Source organism: Chrysemys picta, chromosome 6 (genome assembly GCF_011386835.1).
Source record: "Chrysemys picta bellii isolate R12L10 chromosome 6, ASM1138683v2, whole genome shotgun sequence".
Classification (NCBI taxonomy): domain Eukaryota; kingdom Metazoa; phylum Chordata; order Testudines; family Emydidae; genus Chrysemys; species Chrysemys picta.
The window spans coordinates 28,461,326-28,480,570 of record NC_088796.1 but is presented as its reverse complement, the minus strand read 5'-3'; the positions used below and the strand labels follow the sequence as shown (position 1 = coordinate 28,480,570).

Sequence of the window (19,245 nt, the reverse complement as noted above, 5' to 3'; positions counted from 1 at the left end):
TGTTTTTACAGGACCAGAACGGAGCAGCAGCCCGGGAAACACGTCTCAGAACCCCCCCGCCGCGCGAGCCCTACAGCTGCCCACCTGCGCCACGCCCCCGCCAGGCGCACAGTTAGATGATTCCAGAACCCCCCCCCCCCGGAAAGGAGCAGTGGTTTGCCCCTGCGGAAGGAGATAAGTGACTGGTGTCCGGCCATGGGTCCGCTTCCGGGTTTCGGTGCGGGCGGGCGCTGTGTGTTTGCTCCTCCCCCGAGCCCCTGTAGCTCTCTGGGCTATCGCTATGCGCAGACTCGGCTCCTGGCTCAAGATGGCGGCGGCGGATAAACAGAAACATGATCACGGGCGGGTGAAGATCGGGCACTACATCCTGGGGGACACGCTGGGCGTGGGCACCTTCGGCAAAGTCAAGGGTGAGAGCCGGAGACCCCCCGAGGGGCCGGGGGACCTGCTGCCCTTTCCCCGCGGGGCGGGCTGCAGATTCTGGCTTGCGGGAGCTGGGGCCGTTCACCCCTCCCGCCGGCCTGAGGGAGCTGGGTCCTTCTCGTCCCCTGCTCTGTGTACACGCCGCAGCAACCTTGCGGGCTGGCGCCTCCCCCTCCCCAGTCCCGCTTCCTCCGGCCTCAGCGCCGGGTGGCCTGTGCGGGAGGGCCGTGCCCAAGCGGGTGGAGCCTGAGGCGTACGCGGCGAGCGCCCGGAGGGCCTGGCTGCCATGCGGCCTGGGCACGTACCGAGCAGCTCGGGCGCCTTGCTCGGCTTCGCTCGGGCTCTCCCGGAGTCCCCGGTTTGCTCCTGACATGTGCCTGCCTTTATCATAACGGTGCTGCAGCAGCGCGCAGCCCTGGAGCCCAGTTATCTGCCGGGCAGCAGTTGCACCTTTCAGCCAACAACTGCCCATTCCGATAGACAGGAATCGCACCTCCACTGGCACTGGCGAGGATGATGAAGGCGATCAGGGCTGTGCTTGATCATGTGCACTAATCACAGTGAACTCCCCACGGCTTAACAGTCATTTTCCCGGTGTTGGCTAGGCCACGGTTTCAGACAGGATATTGGGTTCGATGAATCATCGGGTTTGGTATGGCAATTCCTGCGTTTTAACGGGGTCCTGAAGTTTAATCCAGAACCAGTGAGATAGGCTGGTAAAGCAAAACCGAACAAAGACTTCAGAGTAGCAGCCGTGTTAGTCTGTATCCGCAAAAAGAAGAACAGGAGGACTTGTGGCACCTTAGAGACTAACAAATTTATTAGAGCATAAGCTTTCGTGGACTACAGCCCACTTCTTCGGATGCATATAGAATGGAACGTATATTGAGGAGATATATATACACACATACAGAGAGCATAAACAGGTGGGAGTTGTCTTACCACCTCTGAGAGGCCAATTAATTAAGAGAGAAAAAAAAACTTTTGAAGTGATAATCAAGCTAGCCTTGATTATCACTTCAAAAGTTTTTTTTTTTCTCTTAATTAATTGGCCTCTCAGAGGTGGTAAGACAACTCCCACCTGTTTATGCTCTCTGTATGTGTGATTATCACTTCAAAAGTTTTTTTTTTTCTCTTAATTAATTGGCCTCTCAGAGGTGGTAAGACAACTCCCACCTGTTTATGCTCTCTGTATGTGTGTATATATATCTCCTCAATATACGTTCCATTCTATATGCATCCGAAGAAGTGGGCTGTAGTCCACGAAAGCTTATGCTCTAATAAATTTGTTAGTCTCTAAGGTGCCACAAGTCCTCCTGTTCTTCTTTTTGCGAACAAAGACTGTTAACCTGAAGTTCCTGGAACTTCAGCTCTCAGTGGAAGGACTGATAGCTGGGTCAGAGACAACTCTCGAGTGCAGGGGTGATATTTCATTGGGACATCTGTAGAAGGTGGACACATGTGAGACTGGCATTTCAGTTAGGCCTCAGTTAAACATCTAGGTTCCAGCTTCAGTAATGTAGTTACGGCATGGAAAAATAATGAAATCAGTGCAATGCTTTTTGAAATCATCTGCAGTAGACGGTGGTGTGGAAATGGCCTCTGCTATGTTGTAAGCATTTGTGGGAAACTACAATTGAATTTGCTGATTTTTGACAATGGGTGGGTCCTATTGTCTTAGAACAAGAAGTAACCATTGTTTAGAGGAGGAATAGCTCCTCCCCTCCCCCCCAAAAACAAAAAAAACACCTACTTAAGAAAACTTACTTGCTGAAATTCAGTATCACTTCTTCAGAAGAGTATCAGAGGGGTAGCCGTGGTTAGTCTAGATCCGTAAAAAGCGATAGAGTCCTGTGGCACCTTCTAGACTAACAGACATATTGGAGCATAAGCTTTTGTGGGTGAATACCCACTTCGCCACATTCATCTGACAAAGTGGGTATTCACCCACGAAAGCTTATGCTCCAGTATGTCTGTTAGTCTATAAGGTGCCACAGGACTCTTTGTCGCTGTCTTCAGAAGAGTGACTGTAACCATACTTGTATTTAGAATATTCTGATTTATGCAATAAAAATATCAAAGTTAACATTAATTTAGTTTTTGTACTTATTTTTGTGGTATTGCCACCAAAGTACTTAAAATGAAACTTTGACAATGTAAAGTGCTGCATAAACAGTCATGTTCAGCAGCTTTGTAAGGCAGGAAGTTTCCCCAGTTTACAAATGGGGAAGTGGAGGCATAGAAAAGTTTTGATGTACCCTAACTCGTATGGCCTTGGGTATTTCTACACAGCAAATTAACCACAATAGTAGTGAAGATGTGGCAATGTGGGCTAGCAACCAAAATAGTACCTCAGATCCCTGGTTTGTACTTGGGCAGCTAACCTGCACTGAAGTTTGTGCTGCCACTTCCTCACTATTATTGCTACGTGGGCTACTAGATTAAAACGAGTGTGGATATGCCTGTCTGTGCTACAGTCACACCACCATTTGCTATGTAGACATACCCTTAATGACACAGCCAATATTAGAGCTCTGAGATTAGGACTTCCTGTGCTGAATCCACTAGACCCCAACATCCTCAATATCTTAAAATATGTGAGAGTCCTGTTCATGGGGGAAGGAATAGCTCAGTGGTTTGAGCATTGGCCTGCTAAACCCAAGGTTGTGAGTTCAATCATTGAGGGGGCCATTTAGGGCAAAAATCTGTTTGAGGATTGGTCCTGCTTTGAGTAGGGGATTGGATTAGATGTTCTCCTGAGGTCCCTTCCAACCCTGATATTCTATGTATTGTGGATGTGTAAATTAAAAATGTCTCCTCAGAGCTGAGTTTGACAAGATAAGTTTTGGGGAAGGGTAATCTTTCAAGAAGGGCAAGATTCTTGAATGAGATTCTGTGTTCATGTGCATGTGGCTTTGTTTGCACTAGAAAAAATATTGTGTTGGAAAATATTAGCCAACTTTAAATGCATATAAAATTTGTTACTTATAGTAGCAAATCTCCCCTTGTTGGGCTGCAGCCTTCAATGATTTCCTCTGCCTTACTCCCCCCACCGCTGGTTCACTTTGCTGTTTGGTTCTGTCATTCTGTGTCATGTTGTGTCTCCAGTTTTGGTGTCATCAACAAATTTGATCATAGTTGAATATACATTAAAGCCCATGATAAAGGCCTAAATTGTGCACTGTGTTGAGAGGTTTTAAGATGATCAGAAGGTCTTATGGAACCCCCAAATCTGGACTTGGCTTCAACAAATAGGAATAATTACTTCTTGAAAATGGATATTTCGTATGTTGATAAAGGCAGCCCCAAGTGGCAGCTTGAGAGCCACTATGCTAGGCAGTAAGTGTTGTGGACCCTTGGCTTCCAAGTCCATCATTCTCTGGGAGGAATGCTTTTACTGTTGCATTTTTCAGGAATCTGCAGTCAAGGTTGAAATACTATAATGGTGAGAAACCAAGGGTAAAGCTAGAATTTAAAAACCATTTTCCCTTTTGTTAAGCAAACATTTTGTCATAAATGTATTTAATAGGACCCAACATACATTTTTTTAAAACAAACTATCTAGTAAAGGAGCTTGCCTTAATCTAGGTTTGTGGTGTGGTTTTTTTTTTTCTGCCAATTTAAAATCTTGCATCCTAAATTGGTACGGATTCCAACTGGAAACTTGGAAAGGTAAAAAGTTCACATTTCCAAATGCAATTAGGGAAGCAAGATTCTTCATAAGACTTTTTTCCTCCATTTTAAAAAAAGTAATACACTTATAGGAAGTAGTGTAGAGGAAACTTCTTTCTAGATACACACGAGACAAAAGTAAACCCTAAAGATAAAATAGTGCACTTTTTTGTCTATTCCAATGCCCAAAATAGTGCTGGAAATCTTAGTCTGTGTAATATGCCCAGATATGTCTGTCCTGAAGCACTTAACAATAAAATTATTGCATATGGCCAAACCAGAAAATAAGGAAGTCTGGAAGAGATGATAGTGGTCAAATAATGTGGTCGCTCAGCAAAGACGCGTGCATGGCTATCACTTATGACTTATTTTAATATGTATAAATTTGTTTAACTTCTATTTTTAAGAGGAATCAAAGGTATTCTAAACTTTGATTCTTTACTTGTCAAAATACGCAAACTCAAGCTACAGTGTGATAAAACAACCTTCAATCTGACCGTTTTCTCTTCTAGGTAACTTGAAAACAGGTTTAGCTTATGTTGACAGACCAGCTTCATTATGCAGACTGCAGTCTAGGCTAAATCTGTTTTCTAAAAATTTCCACATTGGCATTTGAGTTTTTGTTAGCCTGGCTTATGAAGCTTGATAAATTGTGATTACTGTGAATAAACTATTGGATGTAAATTTTTGCAGATGAACACTAGCAAATGTATGCTACTGACTTTAGCCATAAGTAGAGATGATCCATCAATATAGTTGCTGATCTTGCAGCTTAAAAAAACAAACCAAGCTACTACTGATGCACTTGACAGCTTATTGCATGTTTGATTCTCTTTTGCCTATGATTTAAAATGTTTTTTAGGAATGATAAAATAATTCTAGCTTTGAAGAGTATAAAGTTCAACTAGGGCTACATCTAAGCTATACACCACTTCTGGGGTCATGTAGTGTATGTGTATCTACATGCTGTAGTGAAGAGCATAGTGCATCCATGCTGTGTTGTGTAGCTACGTGTTTCAGTGGGGAAAGGGGTCAGGAGCTCCCTTCTGCCAAAGCCTTTCACTGTACCTTCCCTCCCTGCTGCCGGAGGCTTTCCCCATGATGGGAAAGGACTCCCAACAGCAAGGAAAGGCACTGTTAACATTTCCCCTCACACACTTCTGCTGGAATCTATTTCTAAATGGTGGTGAATGGCTCCAGACAGCAGGGAGCTGCCAGGGTCTTTCTGCACTGTCTCTTCCCTGCCAGAGCCTTTTCCCACTGCTGGAATCTTTCCCGGGGAAAGACTCCAGCAGCAGGACACTACATTGCTAAAAATAGTAGGGTAGACATGGAAGCATGGCTTAGGCTATGGGCAAGTAGAGAGCCATGTAGGGTATGTACATGTATGTACCAACACCATCAAACATGTCTTTACTTGGCTAAGACATGCCTCACCGTCTACACTTCTATTTATGTAGGTGTTAATGGGGGCTACATGGAAAGGTATACTACATGCTGCCAAAAGAAGCATAGGGTGTAGAGACACACGAAGTGGGACTTTGTTGGGCTGTGTGCCTAAGTGACTGCCCATAGCATCAATTTAGGAGATGCCATTTAAATAAGTGGCCCCTCTTCAGTTGTTTTTTAGAGCTTAGGGGGGTAAGTCAAATTGTGGCTTCCCTAGACCTCTCTGCAAATAAGTGGCTGGTCCTGCAAAGTCTCAGTGATGGACATAAACATCTGTACAGTTGAAGATGCCCGCAGTAGCTGGAGTCACTCTAATATGGAAAATGTTAAGCATGTAGATGGAATCAGAATTTTGAGTCTAGGAAAGTAAAATTTTATTGTGAACCTAATTGTTCTCCATTTCCCATCAAGGAAACTATATATTTAGTATTACTCATGTTTTTAAGTTCAATCACATGAATAATGTGTCCAGTTCTGGTGCCAACAATTCAAGAAGCATGTTGATAAATTGGAAAGGGTTCAGAGAAGAGCCATGAGAATGATTAAAGGATTAGAAAACTTGTTGATTGAGCTCCTTGAAAACTATCCATTTAGCATAACAAAGAGAAGGATAAGGAGTGACTTCATTGTCTATAAGTGTCTACACAGGCAACAAATATTTAATAGTGGTCTCTACCTTCTCTGTTACACTGAATATTTAATACAACCCAATGGCTAGAAGTTGAAGCTAGACAAATTCAAACTGGTGATAAGGTGCAAATTTTTATCAGTGAGAGTAATTAACCATTGGAACAATTTACTGAGGGTTGTGGTGGATTCTCCATCGCTGATGGTTTTTAAATGAAGATTGGATGTTTTCTGAAAGATATGATCTAGGAATTATTTTGTGGAAGTTCTATGTCCTGTGTTAGATAGAAGGTCAGATTAAATTATCACAATGGTTCCTTCTGGCCTTGGAATCTATGAATCTGTGAGAACTCATTTTCAGATGAAAACAGTGCCTTTTTGCATTTTAGGTTGAGGACCAGGGATCTCTTAAAGGGTCAGCCTTTACTTTAGAGGTAGTCAGGTCCCATGCACAGGATGCTGTCTTCCATTTCGCTTGCCTTCTATTTCTGTGATCAAGGCACATAAATACTGTGTAGAACAGTCCCCTCAGCATGTCTTGGTGCATGCAGACAATTGTTAAAGCTTCTAGCCCCCATAGGTTGAATGGCACATTAACCCGAGAAGAAAATGCTTTCTGTAGCAGCCTTTGTCTGGGAGGACTAATTGGTATATTGAAACTAGTATGCCTTTTTAAAAGGATACTAAAGGTAGTTGAAACTTTGATCTTGTTGTCAGTGGAAAGTGTTTCCATTTAAAAGAAAATTCTGTTCCATTACATGCTTGTCCTTACTCAGTATGTCTTGAATAACTTTAAGTAAGAAAATACTCCACCTGCCCCTTTTCACTTTCCTACAGAAATCAAGATGATATTTTGGGCTCTAAGGTTTTGCTTTGAATTCATCTCAGAAACTGGATCTGTAAAATAACCAACAATCTGTCACCAATGAGTCTGGTATATTTTGCCTGTGTCAGTTGCCTTGAACTCCTTGCAACAGTTTGGCTTGAGAACAGGAAGTACCTTAGCCATGGTTTGAAATTAAGCTAATTTACTATCTTCCTCTTGGAAATAGTAAATAACTATTTCATTTTACTGTTCATAGGTGCTGGAACTAGAGGTACTGGGGATGCTGCTGAGCCCCGGGTTTGAAGTGGTTTAATCATATGCAGGGTTTACAGTTTGGTTCAGTGGCTCTGAGCACCCCCACTATATAAATTGTTCCAGCACCTCTGTTACTGTTTGTCTTTTAGTTTATCAATAGTACACAATCTTCTGTGCTTTCTACAAACAAGAAAGGAAGATCAGTTGCAAAAATTGAGTCTTATTGGAGATACATGGATAGAAAAACATATCCCCTTTACTGATTAAAACCTGCACAACCAGGTGAAGGAATGGATTTTTTTTGGTTGGCAAAGATAAAGAATATTTCTGCTCACAATTCAGATTCAGCATTATGGGATACTTTTTGAGCCCTGAACAATCTGTTATAGCCAGTCCCTTACAGCAGCATTTCTGAATTTTCCTTTTGTAGGGTAGGTAACTTTTTAACCCTTTTTTTAGTCAAACAAAATATTAGTGTTCATAACGGAAAACATTGGGTGTGTAACTGTTCTGGTGCTAGTAAAGTTTCATGACATTTGAAAAGCTCACTATTGCCTAATTTCCTTCTTAGGATCCTCTTTTCAGTGAGATTTTGGTTCTTTGGATATCTACATTGAGTTTAAGAAACTTGAAACAATGTTCTAACTCATAAAAAGAAGTTAAGTACCTTACAGTAAAAAGTTATTCAAGATGCTTTTGTCTATAAACATCCCAAGATAGGTGTGTACTTCTGGAACCTCTTAGCCAGCATTGTCCATGGAGCTGCCTATACACCCTCATGCCCCTGGGAATAGCCCCAATAGTCACTGGATTCCTTCACTAACACAGAAATCCAAGTAATGTCTCGATATCAGCAGGGAAAGAGGGCAGGTCATGGCATCCACGTGGACAAAGGCATCTTAAAGAACTGTTACAATATGTTAAGTAGTCTTTGAGTATTTATCCACATGGATCCCATTGTGGGTGCTTGGCATCCTTATCTTATCTGAGTGTAGAAGAGCCTTGCCAAACTGGGCATCTGATCTAGAAGCTGTGACAGTGGATGGGGCTACTTGTACGAACTGAATTCCAGGTAGCTGTTCTACAAATATTTGGGAATAGTGATTCCTCTTTAACAAGCCACAGATATTGACTGGGCCGTAGTGGAGTAAACCTTAACTCAAGATGGAATAGCAAGTTTATTCGGAATAAGCCATCTTAATGCAGTCTGTAACCTATTTTGAAAGTCTCACTTAGACTTACTAACAAAAGCCACAGAAAGTCTAGGTGACTTGTGAAAATGTTTTTCTACAAAGATAAAAGGGCATAGACCTATGTACATCTTGTGTGTGGACTTTCTTCTCTGCAAGAGAATTATGTGGTTTAGGAGAAAACACTCTTAGGTATATAAACTGGTTGGTATGAAAGTTTTTTAAACAGCTTAGGGCAAGCATTTTGGTGCAGTTTGAGTGTAACTGTCTTTATGAAATGATGTATGGTAGCCATACCATTAATGCTTGAATTCCTTCCCACCTGCAAGTCAAGGTGATAGCAACTAGGAACACTGCCTTAACAGAAAGGGGAAACAAAACATGTTGCCATTGGTGAAAATGGCTGGCCCATCAAATATGGGAGTACTATATTCAAGTTCCAAGTGGGAAATGGCTCCTCATTTGGTGGCAACACATCAGTCAGGCCTCTTATAAATCTAGATACTGCAGGTTGAGAAAAAATTGAGTGACCATCCACTGTTGGAGGATAAGCTAAAATAGCAACCAGGTGGACCCTAACAGAGCTAATTGAAAGCTCAACATGTCTTAAAGATGAGTAATTGAAGATGATTGATATAGGAGATTCTGAGCTTTGTACATTATTCTGAATAGACCACACACAAAAAAAAATTCATCTTTGTTTGATCTGTCTTTCTAATAAAGGACTTTCTACTTTGAATCCAAATCTTTTGTATAGCTGCCAACCATGATCTCTCCACAGAACTCAGGCTGCACAATTCCATGCTGTAGACTCTGGGTTGGATGAAGTACAGGGCCTTAGCTCTGGGAAATGATGCCTGGTAGATCTAGAAGTGGAAGAGGTGGATTGATTGGCAGATGTCTCAGGTTGGAATACCAGAACTGACATGTTCAGGCTGGGGCATCATTATCATCCAAGCCTTGTCTTGGTGACGTTTTCTTAGAACTCCAGGGATTAATGGAATGGGAGAAAAGGCATAAAGCAGATTATTGTTCTATTGGATCAGAAATGTATCTGCTCTAGAACTCAGACTCACTCCTCCCCGGAGCTGAACATTGGATGCATCACATTCATGTTGGTAGCAAGCAGGTCTAACGAAGGAAGACCCCACTTTTGGAGTACCTGATTCATAATCAGAACTGAACTTTGCAACTCCCATTTGTGGTAACTTTTTCTGCTTTGGTGATTTGCCATATTGTTTTGTGTACCCAGAAAGTGAAGAGCTATTGGGTTGATCCAGTACAGGATACTGATCTCAGAGATAAATTGCTGTATGACATAACAGTGATTATCTGCTTATGTAGTGCATAGCAATTGTATTGTCTGACAGAATTTGAATGGTGGTGCTCTGAATGAGGGGCAGAAATGCCTTGCAAGCTAGACTTAACTGCCCTGAAATACAGTACATTTTTGTGCAATTGAGACTCTGCTTGGGACCATATGCCTTGTGTTTGGGGAGTTCTCCAAACTCATCTTAGGATTGTCTGTCACCAGAGTCTTTGAAGGGGATGGTACATGAAACAGAACACCTTGGCAGACACTTGGAGGAGCCATCCAATAAGGAGCGATGACGGCACCTTGTGAGGAATTTGTCTCTGTTTGACACATGAAATGTCCTCAGCCAAAAGTGAAGGGACCAGAGATGTAGCCGTGCATATAGTCGCATAATTACAGGGTGCCGTACAATGCAGCAGGCTGAGACAAATCCTTAGTTGAGGGAGACTGAATGTGATCAGTGATGTGATTTATGTTGAAAAATTCTGAAGAAGGAACACTCTTGCTGGCCTGGAATCTAGGATTGCTGTTAGGAATTCTATGGATTGAGTAGCAGTGAGGTAGACTTGACTTGGTTGATCCTGAGGGCTACCTTGGAAAACTGTTGAGGAACTGCAAACGCCCTTGTTGACCTGACCTCTGATCAGCCATATGTTCTGATAAGAAGACAAGATCTCTGTTCTTACCAAATGCCTGACTGTAATAGGAGCTCATTTATGGATCAGTGCCCTTGGAGCTGTTGACAGGGTGAATGGAAGGACTCTGAACTGAAGATGAAGTCCGTTGACTGTGAATCCTAGATACTTCCTGTGTGCTGGATGAATTGACCATGGAAGTACGAGTCTTGTAAATTGAGAGTTGCAAATCTGTTTGTGGGATTTAGGGAAGGGATTATGAAGGAAAGGATGACCATCTGAAACTTGACATGACAGATCTAAAATTGGCCACCATCCACCTTTCTTCTTCAGGATGAGGAAGTAGTGAGAGTGGAAACCATTGCTAAGAAACTGGTGGTGCTTCCTTCACTGCACCTAATCAAAGTATCTTTCTCTGCATTCAGCAGAGTGTTGAGAAGGTTTCCTGAAGAGGTATGGGGATGTGGAGCTGTCAGAGACTGAAATTCTTTCTGTACAACTTTTAAGACCCATTGGTGGTAGGTAATTGCAACCTATATATCTGCGCCCCTCCCCCCAAATAAAAACAGGAAAGAAGGGGTGTAAAGATCCTCTGTGATTAGACTTGATGAAGAGTGCATAGTCAAAGAGGAATTCTTTTTCTGGAAATGAGGTCTCGTCCTAGAAAAATCGCTAGCTCTCTGATACAGGTATGAGGAAGACTGAGGCCTATGCCTGAAAAAATGAAAAAAAATTTGTTTTCTCTCCTGAGATGGCATAGATCCAGAAATTGGAATGTCAGACGAGTAATTCTTCAGTGTGTGCAGTATCTCATCAGTTTTAAAATTAAATGTCATAGGATCATAGAATATCAGGGTTGGAAGGGACTTCAGGAGGTCATCTAGTCCAACCCCCTGCTCAAAGCAGGACCAATTCCCAACTAAATCATCCCAGCCAGGGTTTTGTCAAGCCTGACTTTAAAACCCTCTAAGGAAGGAGATTCCACCACCGCACTAGGTAACCCATTCCAGTGCTTCACCACCCTCCTAGTGAAAAAGTTGTTCCTAATATCCAACCTAAACCTCCCCCACTGCAACTTAATACCATTACTCTTGTTCTGTCATCTGGTACCACTGAGAACAGTCTAGATCCATCCTCTTTGGAACCCCCTTTCAGGTAGTTGAAAGCAGCTATCAAATCCCCCCTCATTCTTCTCTTCTGCAAACTAAACAATCCCAGTTCCCTTAGCCTCTCCTCATAAGTCATGTGGTCCAGACCCCTAATCATTTTTGTTGCCCTCCGCTGGACTCTTTCCAATTTTTTCACATCCTTCTTGTAGTGTGGGGCCCAAAACTGGACACAGTACTCCAGATGAGGCCTCACCAATGTCAAATAAAAAGGGGAACGATCACGTCCCTCGATCTGCTGGTAATGCCCCTACTTATACAGCCCAAAATGCCATTTGCCTTCTTGGAAACAAGGGCATACTGTTGACTCATATCCAGCTTCTCGTCCACTGTAACCCCTAGGTCCTTTTCTGCAGAACTGCTTCCTAACCATTCGGTCCCTAGTCTGTAACAGTGAATGGGATTCTTCCGTTCTAAGTGCAGGACTCTGCACTTGTCCTTGCTGAACCTCATCAGGTTTCTTTTGGCCCAATCCTCTAATTTGTCTAGGTCCCTCTGTATCCTATCCCTACCCTCCAGCGTATCTACCACTCCTCCCAGTTTAGTGTCATCTGCAAACTTGCTGAGAGTGCAGTCCACGCCATCCTCCAGATCATTAATGAAGATATTGAACAAAACCGACCCTTGGGGCACTCCGCTTGAAACCAGCTGCCAACTAGACATGGAGCCATTGATCACTACCCGTTGAGCCCAACGATCTAGCCAGCTTTCTATCCACCTTATAGTCCATTCATCCAGCCCATACTACTTTAACTTGCTGGCAAGAATACGGTGGGAGACCATATCAAAAGCTTTGCTAAAGTCAAGGAAACACATCCACTGCTTTCCCCTCATCCACAGAGCCAGTTATCTCCTCATAGAAGGCAATTAGGTTAGTCAGGCATGACTTGCCCTTGGTGAATCCATGCTGACTATTCCTGATCACTTTCCTGCTTCAGAATTAATTCCTTGAGGACCTGCTCCATGATTTTTCCAGGGACTGAGGTGAGGCTGACTGGCCTGTAGTTCCCCGGATCCTCCTCCTTCCCTTTTTTAAAGATGGGCACTACATTAGCCTTTTTCCAGTCATCCGGGACCTCCCCCGATCGCCATGAGTTTTCAAAGATAATGGCCAATGGCTCTGCAATCACATCCGCCAACTCCTTTAGCACCCTTGGATGCAGCGCATCCAGCCCCATGGACTTGTGCTCTTCCAGTTTTTCTAAATAGTCCCAAACCACTTCTTTCTCCACAGAGTGCTGGTCACCTTCTCCCCATGCTGTTCTGCCCAATGCAGCAGTCTGGGAACTGACCTTGTTTGTGAAGACAGAGGCAAAAAAAGCATTGAGTACATTAGCTTTTTCCATATCCTCTGTCACTAGGTTGCCTCCCTCATTCAATAAGGGGGCCACACTTTCTTCTTGTTAACAGACCTGAAGAAACCCTTCTTGTTACTCTTAACGTCTCTTGCTAGCTGTAACTCCAAGTGTGATTTGGCCTTCCTGATTTCACTCCTGCATGCCTGAGCAATATTTTTATACTCCTCGTGGCATGGCACTCAAAAGGCAAATCTTCCCTAGTGGCCTAAACCTCTTTTGGAATACCTGATAACTGCATCCAGAATGGTCTTCTCATAGTGACCACAGTGGCCATTGATCTGGTTGCAGTGTTGGAGGTATTCCACGAGACCTGCAAAATGGTTATTGCCACCAATGGGCCTTCTGAAATAAATTTCTCAGGTAGCTGCAAAACTTTGTCCCATTGTATGTAATTCTACTTGACCAGTAAGTCTTGGTAACTGACTACTTTTGTGCTAGTTTGCAGATTCATATAAACTTTCCTCCCCAGAGGATACATTTTCTTGGGCTCCTTGGTCCAGATCTACAAAGGGTTTAGGTGCCTAAAGTTTTGTTGTAAAAGTTCCCTATGCACTTGTTTCTGCCTTTGGGCATAGCACACTACCTCACTCCAGGTATCCAACATCTAAGCTCTAGCAAGATCCTTAGGCAGGAGAATGCCTGTCTTCTGATTTCTCTCACCTGCAGGACCCAGTATGGTAAGTATGCTCAGATGTAGAATGTCAAATTTAGTTGATTTCTCTTGTAAAATTTCATGGGGATCTCAGAGGTTTTTGCTGTTCTTTTAAGAAGGCCCTAGAAGGTCCTGAAACTGTCTATAGTTGATGTACTTATAAGTAGTCATACCCTCATCAGGTGAGGAGGAGGCTCTGAGCAGAGGCCCAGTTGAGCCACATATTCTTCCACAAGGTCTTCCTTTTCACTAAGATGTTTGTGGTCTGCAGGTTGTAGTTATTTCTGATGGACAGAGTGAGGTTCCCTAGCAGAATTTTTAGGAGGAGGCAATCTTACTATTGGACCTTGAAGTAGAATAAGGAACAAGCAGTAGAGGCTATGAGATTCTGAGATTAATAGGGCTGGATCAGTTTCCCATAAAGGAAGAACATAGAGTGCCACAGTGGAGGGAACCATGGAGTGGGAGACCTCTCTGGAGCATGAGGCTTGTGCTGAGAACTTCTGACAGGAGCACTCTCACGAAATAGTCTGTGTTAGGGCAAATGCCTCCTAGGCACTCCTATCATGAGGACCAGAGGATGCTGAAAAGTAAAGCTCCTCTAATGGAAGTGCAGGTATCTGTGGACTGGAAACCAAAAAAAAGTCTCTGATTTTTAAATCCTGTGAGGGAGCTACCCATACTGATGAGACTGGATAGGGAGGGATTTATGTTTGGTACCTCTAGTTCCCATACCAACAGAACCCTGAACACGTGATAAGAGATGTGTCCAACAATGAAGACTCTGGTTCATCAGTGATCATAATGTCCACCTATGATGTAAATGCAGCTTTAGTAGATGAAGGCAGAACCAGGACCATCAGTACTGGAAGTACACTCTTGGAAAAAGTCTTGTCAGACTGCAGTGCTGGTAACTGAGGCCAATTGTGCAGATGACGATGTTGTCAAGGAGGTGATGCTGATCACTGATGAAGCAGGAAGTGGTACAAACGGTAAGAGATGTGATCTCGCAGTCTTAGGCTCTCTGTGCCAATGTGATTTCGAAGGTGTTGATTTTGGTACATGAGCACGATGAACCTTTGTTCTCTTCTTGGCTTGGTTCTAAGCTCCACCAGGAGATCTGTGATCTTTCCTGTCTTAGGCAGCAGGAGCTACTGCCTGACCCAAGGAGGGACGGTGAACGAACTCTGTTTCCCAGCAGCCAGAGGTTTCTTGACTAGCAGATTTTATTTTCTGGAGTGACATCCATGTAGTTGGGGCACTTGAAGTTGGTTTCATAGCAGTCAACAGCTGCTCCTTTGAGTCAGACACACTGCATAGATTTCTCCATCTAAAATAATTTTTCACATGCATCACAACCCATCTGTGTGCATTTTGGGTGGGGGGAGAGGGAAGGGAGAACAACCCATCTGTGGGCTTTGGGGGGAGGAGGGAGGAAGGGAGAGAAGCTACAAATGGCACATTGGAAGAGTCACATCCCTAGACAAACCAACCAAACATCAGTGTGTGTATTAACAGTTACAGCAGCCTCTGATACAGGGCACATTCTAAAGTCTGAGAACTTGCTCTGCACCATTAGTCATGCCTTGGTACTGAGGAGTAGATCCACTAACATTTGATTTTGAGGTTTTTTAGCCCAATTGGCTTTAATTTATCAAACAACATTAAGCTAATTATAATCCTAAACTATCCAAGAGCTATGGGAAAATGGGACATTGGGGACTCAGGTGGTAAAAAGTAACTGAGTGGCAGTTGGGGATGTCCTTCTCTTTATACTGTTGACAGTACTGATCAGAGTCTCATTATGCTTTATGGCTAGGCCATAAGTGAAGTGGAAAACTTGTATCTTCTAGCTTGTAAAGCTACAGTTAATGTAATGCTGCATTAGTAGTTTTACCGGATAAGGAATGGAATTGTACTAAGGGCTGGAAGGAGATGTATTCACCAAAAATGTGAATTGTTTTATTGTTGTAACTACTTGTTTGACTGGCTAAGGTGTGTTGTGCAACTAAGAAAAGAGAGTATTTAGTTGTAAGCAAATAAGGTACAAAACATACTGAAAATGTGATAGATCTATGTTAAATTGTTTAGCTATGAGTTGTGTTAATGTTAAGTTTTTCCAAGAATGTCTTTTTCTCTTGTTAAGTTGTTTACATTTTACATTTCCCCTCAGTTAATTTCTGTGCTAGTTGCAGAAACATACCAGAAAGATAGGATAAGATAAAAGATCTTGTTGCTTAACCAACATGCATGCTGTACCAAGTTACAGCTAGTGCAGATAAGCTTTGACTTTTGGAGAGCTAATTTCAAAAGAAGATAAGAAACCGGTAAGAACTGGTGTGTAAATCTTGGATAATGTATTAAAATCTTGTCTGTTGTAAACTGGAGAATATATATGAAGAGTTGAGCTTGCACTTTGGGACAGACTGAAAGATGCAAGTGCTGTGAAACTGTTCTCCCTATAAAGTAATGACCTTTCTGCATTGTGCTGATCTATTTTTGATTGAGCCTTGGTTATCGGAGGACTTTTCAATAGAATAATTGAACCCCAATAACACCTTGTTTTGAGATATGTGCACAGCCTCAGTGGACTCTGCTGGCTAAAAGGTTGATGGACAGCCTATAGTAGGATCTTTGTAACAAATGCTCCAGGAACTGTAATTTTCCTCTGACTCTTTATTGCTGTATTATATCATTTTTATTGTAGACTTGGGTGAAAGTGGACTGTTCCCTCTATGGGTCAGTTAACTTTTTTCATCCCTACTAGCTGTATAAGTTGTCTTTGCAAGACCAAGATGAGATGTTAATATCCTAACAGGGACCAATCCTGCACTTACAGGGTGAAAGCTTACACACCTGAAAAGCTTTCCCATCTGACATTTGTGGTCTTAATGCTCTGGTTATGCTTCCATACTGCATGTTGGTTCTGCTGTGCTGACTAATGCAGCAGATACCTCTGCCCTGATATAACATGACCCGATATAACACAAATTCGGATATAACGCGGTAAAGCAGTGCTCGGGGGGAGGGCTGTGCACTCCGGCGGATCAAAGCAAGTTCGATATAACGCGGTTTCACCTATAATGCGGTAAGTGGGTTTTTGGTTTTTTTTGGCTCCCGAGGACAGCATTATATCGGGGTAGAGGTGTATTATATGTAATACTACTTTGAGGTTTTCTTAATGGTCTGTCACAATCTCTTATAAATAACCCTTCCATGTAACTAAAATAGTAATAGTATGGTTTAAAGTGTAGAAACACTGAAGTCCCTGCCTCCAAGGATTTTGAAAATTAATCCATTCACTCTTATACAGGCAGTTTCGGGACAGGTTAATATATCTCACAGCAGGTCAGGATTATTAATAAAACTGAGTTATCTGGCCCCTGCTAGAGCCTTTTCCAGCAGCAGGGAGCCACAGGAGCCTCCCCCCACCAGAGCCTTTCACTGTATTGTGTAGCTACATGCGTAGTGCCTGTACTGTACATGCCACTTTTAGTATAGATATAGCCTTTCCAGACCCGTTAGAAGGTAGGAAAGGTAGAGCAGTGAGGCTGGAACCAGGTAGGAGCTGATCTTTTGAAAGTAATGTGGTTAAGATGTCAGGAAGTAATAATGCCAACCACCAAGATCTTGCTGCTATTCCTACCCCTGGGAGAGCTGCCCACCACACTTAACTGAGCTACTGGACCAAATGGGAGGTGCTGCTGTGTCAGGGAACAGCCGCTGAGTCACTAGAAATTTTCAAGAGTGCTATGATACAAGTTCTACCGCAAGCAGCGGAAAAACTGGGAAGTACTACGTGGCGTAAAGGAAAAGCTGGTGCTAGGTGCAAGAGTTCTTGGCCTCTCTAGAAACTGTTGGAAACATCTAGGGAAATGGGGAGCAAGAGCTGGTGAAAAGTCCTAAGAGGAAGAAAGACTTGAGGAGAAGAATTAGGGGAACGGGCTAATCAATACATTAGAATAATAAGCTATTTAGGAAGATTAAACTTCACTGTTTAACTTCCAAATTCTTACAGGCTGTTTTTGTTCAATAAATTAAAAGGAGATGGAGATACTGCACTCTTTCCCATAGCTTCTACTCACTATTTATCCAGTATAATCTGACAAAGGATTAGGGAGTTGATTAGGGAGAGAACCAATTTGAACTGGTATTATAAATTGAACCTGAACCATAATTTTGTCCTATCTACTAAACCTGAACTGGGGAAAAAATATTGGGTTACCAGTTAAAATAAAGGTTCAGCATTTTTTAAGCTCAGTATTTTAAAAACTACTTTGATATTTAGTTATCTGTCTTCTGTCTTTTTTGCTGAGTTTGTAATTGGTTTGTTAACTTTTTCATAACCACAACTTTCCATATTTTTTGAACCATTCCTTGGTGGTTGGGCTATTTTTATTACCCAAAACCTTACCAATATTTCTTTTATGTATGTTACCACTAATTTGTGTGTTTGTGCTGTAAATAAGTAGTGGTAAAATAACTATTCTAAATTGTATATGGCTTCAGATGGACTGAAGTGTAGTTAAATAGACTTTAATTGCCAACTGTAATTGTGATTGAATAACTGCTAAAAACCCTTCAAAGTAACTGATGAAGCATAAAGTATGCAATAACTCTATGTAGAAGATAATTGGAGAAAAACCTAAGACTCTGATTATTGGCAGAAGAACAACATTCCTTGGAGAATGTGGGGGAGCAGACTTTCAAGTTGATAGCTCCAGAGAAGTATGGGCCTGCAAGCAAATCAGCCAAAAAGCTTAAGTGATTTATGCACAGTAGGCCAATGGGGGGAATACAAAATAGCCTTTCAGTTGAAGATTCTCTTCTTTGAGGTATAGCAAAAATGCAGGAACACATGAAATGTGCCCTGAAAGACACACAAAATCCCTGACTAAACAAAGCTAGTGCATTAGGGGTATAGGTTTGTTCTTGTACTTCTTACTTGACTCCTTATCTTACCCTGCAAGTACAGAGGAGGGGGAGCTTCTAAACAAAACTTCACCTATAACCTTCTCTAGGATAATGGGGATAGGAGGAATACTCTAATCTTGCTAGGGTGTTTCCAGACCACAAAAGGTTCCAAATGAGATTTATTTTTCTGAAGAGTGCTTGGCAATCCTGACTGACTGTTCCCTTCATCCTGGCAGTTGGTAAACATGAGCTGACTGGGCACAAAGTGGCAGTGAAGATATTGAATCGACAGAAGATTCGCAGCCTTGATGTAGTAGGAAAAATCCGCAGAGAGATTCAGAACCTCAAGCTTTTTAGACATCCACATATAATTAAACTGTAAGTTTTTAATTTTTATTACCTCTGTCATTAGCATTGTTGTCTTGGAACACTCTTAAAATAAAATATCAAATATAACAGTGTAAACTTAAAAGTAGAGAGCAATGTTGCATTTTATTGGAGCAGTAATTTTTTTCCCTCTCCCCCCCCCCCCCCCCCAATCAGCTGTCCAATTTCAGGTGTATGGGATTTTTTTCCAGTGCTTTTGCTGCAATGCATTTTAAGGAAATTGATTTTCTGTGACGAGATTATATCTTTCCTTAAATCTTTGTTGGTTGCAAACTCATGAATAAGCTAGTGTTCATAAATGGAATTGCTAACAGAAATAAACACACAACCCTTCTGTCCTCAACTGCTAGTTAGTATTAAGTGGTTATATTGGACC

At 42.3% G+C, this 19,245-nt stretch overlaps 2 protein-coding genes across 3 annotated transcripts in view; one reads left to right on the top strand and one right to left on the bottom strand.

The window, feature by feature from the left end:
• The window catches only part of LOC135972348 (myb/SANT-like DNA-binding domain-containing protein 7), a 554,005-nt gene that overhangs the window by 112,557 nt on the left and 422,203 nt on the right, over nt 1-19,245 (bottom strand). The gene's annotated exons all lie outside the window — the stretch shown is intronic.
• The window catches only part of PRKAA1 (protein kinase AMP-activated catalytic subunit alpha 1), a 34,895-nt gene continuing 15,873 nt past the window's right edge, over nt 224-19,245 (top strand). Inside the window, exons 1-2 of one of the 2 annotated variants that reach the window (XM_005282144.5) lie at nt 224-410; nt 18,719-18,860. In XM_005282144.5, coding sequence (XP_005282201.2) covers nt 281-410; nt 18,719-18,860 — 272 coding nt within the window. In that variant the 5' untranslated portion in view covers nt 224-280. The remainder of the gene's footprint in view (nt 411-18,718; nt 18,861-19,245) is intronic. The other variant, XM_065598880.1, reaches the window with a different exon arrangement.